The sequence below is a fragment of the Vigna unguiculata genome, chromosome 8, assembly GCF_004118075.2.
Source record: "Vigna unguiculata cultivar IT97K-499-35 chromosome 8, ASM411807v1, whole genome shotgun sequence".
Lineage (NCBI taxonomy): Eukaryota > Viridiplantae > Streptophyta > Magnoliopsida > Fabales > Fabaceae > Vigna > Vigna unguiculata.
The window spans coordinates 38,123,558-38,127,744 of NC_040286.1; the positions used below are offsets into that span (position 1 = coordinate 38,123,558).

The 4,187-nt window shown below is 33.7% G+C and overlaps 1 protein-coding gene across 1 annotated transcript; it reads right to left on the reverse strand.

The window, feature by feature from the left end:
• Positions 1-1,410: 1,410 nt before the first annotated feature.
• LOC114195361 (DNA repair protein RAD50-like) lies at positions 1,411-3,815 on the reverse strand. The gene is made up of 8 exons (XM_028085795.1): positions 3,660-3,815; positions 3,386-3,511; positions 3,246-3,298; positions 2,192-2,342; positions 2,042-2,104; positions 1,838-1,971; positions 1,621-1,749; positions 1,411-1,533 (listed from the first exon to the last, which is right to left on the reverse strand). Exons 2-8 carry the CDS (start codon positions 3,488-3,490, stop codon positions 1,494-1,496), a joined length of 675 nt encoding a protein of 224 aa, XP_027941596.1. The 5' UTR covers positions 3,491-3,511; positions 3,660-3,815; the 3' UTR covers positions 1,411-1,493.
• Positions 3,816-4,187: the final 372 nt, after the last annotated feature.

Below are 4,187 nucleotides of genomic sequence, written 5' to 3' on the forward strand. Positions count from 1 at the left end.
TCAATCACGTATGGTATTTGAACGAAAATGAATCATTGGCGATTGTGAGAGTGAAACAAAGAACAAATTCAAAACAAACCACAACCCATCGCCGTTGAGAACCCAAACCTCAGACCCTACTTCTCTGTTCGATGACGTCGCGAGGCATTGCTTCTCTCTTCTCTCAAGTTGCAGTGCTCTCTTCCAAATGAGAAAATCATGGGTTCTTTTTGCTAAACCTCTTCCCCATTTTCTCCCACACGTGTTTCAATTTTAAAAAAAATAAAATAAAACAAATTTTTAAATAAGAAAATTGATTGACACGTCACTATGCCAAAAATAAGTTCAAAATATATGTCTAAATATCATTTCCGAAAAAGAAATTATGTTTTACCCTCTACTTCTTACTGCACTAATTAAAACAGTAAAGTCATACAATAATATCTCAATTTTAATTTTAAAGAAAACATTAGTTACTGGAAAAATTATATTCGATAGAAGAAATACCCTAACTGGCGCATCTATTCCTAATTGATGTAAATGATAAACTTTTGTAATTAAAGTTTCCACTATTTTTGGCATAAACACGGTATAAGATTAACCTAAAAAAGGGGATTTAACTGAATCTAAAAGTTACATTACGACAGAAAACTAGATCACCACACAGCATAAATCAAAGTAGAGCACTTTTCTAAGCATATATACCAACCAAACCCCTTGCCCTCTATTACAATTACAAATTACTTAACCAAAATATTTTAATAAATCCAAAATATATTAATTAAACCATCCTCAAATTCCACATTTTAGTTTGAAAAATTCATCATTTACTTTTTTTCCTGACATAACTTAGTATAAAATTGATTATTAAAAAAAGATAATAATAAATTAATCAACAATCCATAGAAAGTGAAGAATGAGAATAAAAAATAGAAGTCATACTATGATTCTCTTTTTAGTTTTGTCATAGAGAAAATAAACTTCATAGGAAACAAGCTCTCAATAACAAATTCACATTTTATACAAGCATTATATTACTGTAATTTGTATTTATTTCAAAAACAAAATTAATTTACAAACTTTAAAAAGATATTATTTGTCATTAAAATAATAATATTACGTACTAGTTAAACTCGGGTAAACATAAGACTAAAAGAAACACAATATCTATGACAAACAACTTCCGTGGGAACATATGTTAGTAATTTATGATAATTTCTTATGACATCTTCATCGAACTTCAACTTCCAATAATTTTTTTAATCCCCCGAGAAAGAAAGTAAAAGTTATACATTACAAATGGTCGTGTCATCCGCGTGATAATAAATCAATCAAAAGGGAGTAAACAGAAAACTGTTTTTTCTACGTCCACATTTTACAGTGTCATTTCAGCAGGCCCTTACAAAAATGGAAGCATATCAAAATAAGTAAAATGTTAAAAGAAGTATTGTAAAACGCGAATGAGTAAGTTGAGGGATGTCGGGCTTTACAATTTCGTATAAACAATACGACCTTCAGTCAAATATCTCTTGACTTTCGATTATACTGTGCTGACTGAAAATGTGAGAGAAAAGTTAGTGAAGTTCTGTAAACAGAATTTATCAAGCGATAGTGATGAAACAGTAATATTGTTGTTCTTACAGATCATCTTTGGCAACACGATAATATCTCTCTGCATGCTGGCGCTGACCAATCAGTTGAGCAAAACGCTCATCATGAGTGATTACAATTAGCTGAAAATTTTCCTGCCCTTTCCTGTCCTCCATGATCCTTCATTTTTAATGAAGACACCACCACATTAAATTTTAATAAATTCATTAATAGTAGTTTAATCAGAACTAAGCAATCCATCTTATACCTTACAAGAGCTGCAGCCAGACTTTCAGCATTTGGTCCATCCAAATTTGTGGTAGGTTCATCCAACGCAAGTATTCCACAATTGAGACAAAACGTTTCAGCCAGTGCCAAACGTATGATAAGAGATGCCAGAACCTGGAACCCCAGTTAAGTAAAATTTATTGTTTATTATTTTTAATTAATTAAGAAAAGGGTGATAACATACCTTCTGACCAGCACTACATCTTCCTCTCATCTCCAACTCTGCATCACCGGTCTGCATAAGAACCTGTACGGAATGCAAAGGAACAATATTTACTGGGAAGGAAATTAGACAGTTTATGAAGGAATTGGTTTTCAATATGACATGTCAAACCTTGTAACTGTAGGAACGGGTCCCTGCACCTTCGGAGTCTGAATGAATACTGATGTAGTCTATGTCTTGCCCTCTATAGGTTTGCTGCCACAACTCCCTAATAATTTTGTTGATCTCTTCCATTTTCATTGTGTGGAAGCGCATCAGTGCCCTTATGAATCATTAAGAGCCACCAAGGAACAAAATGAATGCAGAATACATCAGTAATTTAACACAGAAGTATCTAATTTTGTTATTAATGTATCCTTATTGATTAATGCTTGAAATAGACGGTTTAATATGCTTTCATATTGTAATTTGTAATTGTATTTCAGACACGATAAATATTACCCTGCAAACCAACTTTATGAACTTCTTCAAAAATGTGTCTTTCTTTCTCCCTTTTAGTTATATTTTTCATTGTCTTTGGTTTAATACACTTCGGTGCTTTTGGATGCCCCTTGTTCAACTGATAGTTAACCAGTTTCCACAGTTAAGCCCCCAATCAACCAGTTTACACATGCCAAACCAGTTTCCACAGTTAAGCCCCCAATCAACCAGTTTACACATGCCAAATGATGTGTTTTAACGCCACCACATAAGCAAAGGGCACTCAATTCCAATAAGGGAAGGGAGCTTGGTTGCATAAAATTAAAAAACTACAGGGTTTATAATGGGATTAAATCTCATATATTGATACTTAAGGAACCACTAACTCAATCTTTATTTTTTCTAGTGGGGTGGAAGAATAATTAATGTGCACTTTGCATTCCCAACACATACAACACACCCTTTGGAAGGTAAATACAATAGCGATACATAATAGAATTATACCGAACAAAGAGATCCAGTATTTTACCCCAACAGCTTATACCAAAGGTGCTGAGTGACCTCAGCACCTCACAATGCAAAGTGCGATGGTTACATGTATCAGCTTTTGAAGAACAAGAGAGAAATGGCCTTGTGAGGACAAAAGGAATGATCTTAGTTATGCATTGCAAAACCATGCCTATCACACAACAAAGAATACAAACTTGATGTAATGTTGAACATTAATGAATTTTAAGCAACTCACTTATCAAGTGCATTGTAGTATCTGTCCAGATCCTTGTTGGCCATTTCAGTTGTCTGCAAAGAACGATGAATTGTTGTGTCAACAATATAAAAGAGAGAATTAAAGAAAGAATAAGAATATGAAATCACATGTGATTACACCTTAAGCTGGATAAGCTGGTCGAAGTATCGCTTATCTATGTCCTTATATTGAGCCTGCTTAAGATCAACCTTATTTTTGGAAATATTGCTTTGGTAAACAGACATTGTTCCACGGCACCGGTTTACCTGTCATCAAGGTACAGATATATAACCAAAGAGAGAAATGCGTCATTTCGACACTAGAAGGAATATCAAAGATGTGATCATAGAAATGGTAATTGGCTACTTGCGATCGGTTGCAACCATAGACGTGTGATTCAGGGATTTGAAATACCTCTGAAAGAAGTCTCTCCCTCTCCTGTGATAGTTTCTGGCGTTCAGTTTCAATGGTAGAGATCCCACCAGCCTTTAATATATTTTCTTCTAGTGTTTTAATTTCATGTGCTAGCTCATCCACTTCAGCCTTAGTTTTCCTAAAATTTAAGTTGTCATCAAGATGTCAGTATAGGCAGCTTGTGTATCAATTCATTTACTTCTGCTTCAGCTAGTAGTTTGGCAATCTCTTTGATGGTATGACCAATGTTATTCGTGAGGGCAATACCTTTCTCGGTAGCATCATCCGATTCTCTTTTCAACTTTCTTATCTTTGCTTCTAAAATTGCAATCCTTTCATCAAACTTGGTCTACCAATCCAACAATAACTCATCCGAAAAAGAAAAAGGCATTAGAGACTTCATATATATATATATATATATATATATATATATATATATATATATATATTTCACAGGGCATGTCTGTAAATCCATCAGGAAATACAACAATTTAGGAGATACAAAATTCAAAACAGGCTCAATGATGG

Excerpts from the sequence above, each read along its gene's own strand:
- LOC114195361 (XM_028085795.1), bottom strand. The coding sequence starts at position 3,490 with ATGTCTGTTTACCAAAGCAATATTTCCAAAAATAAGGTTGATCTTAAG. Across the intron at positions 3,299-3,385 it reads ACCAGCTTATCCAGCTTAAG|ACAACTGAAATGGCCAACAA; the intron begins GTGTAATCACAT and ends CGTTCTTTGCAG. Across the intron at positions 2,105-2,191 it reads CCCGTTCCTACAGTTACAAG|GTTCTTATGCAGACCGGTGA; the intron begins GTTTGACATGTC and ends CATTCCGTACAG.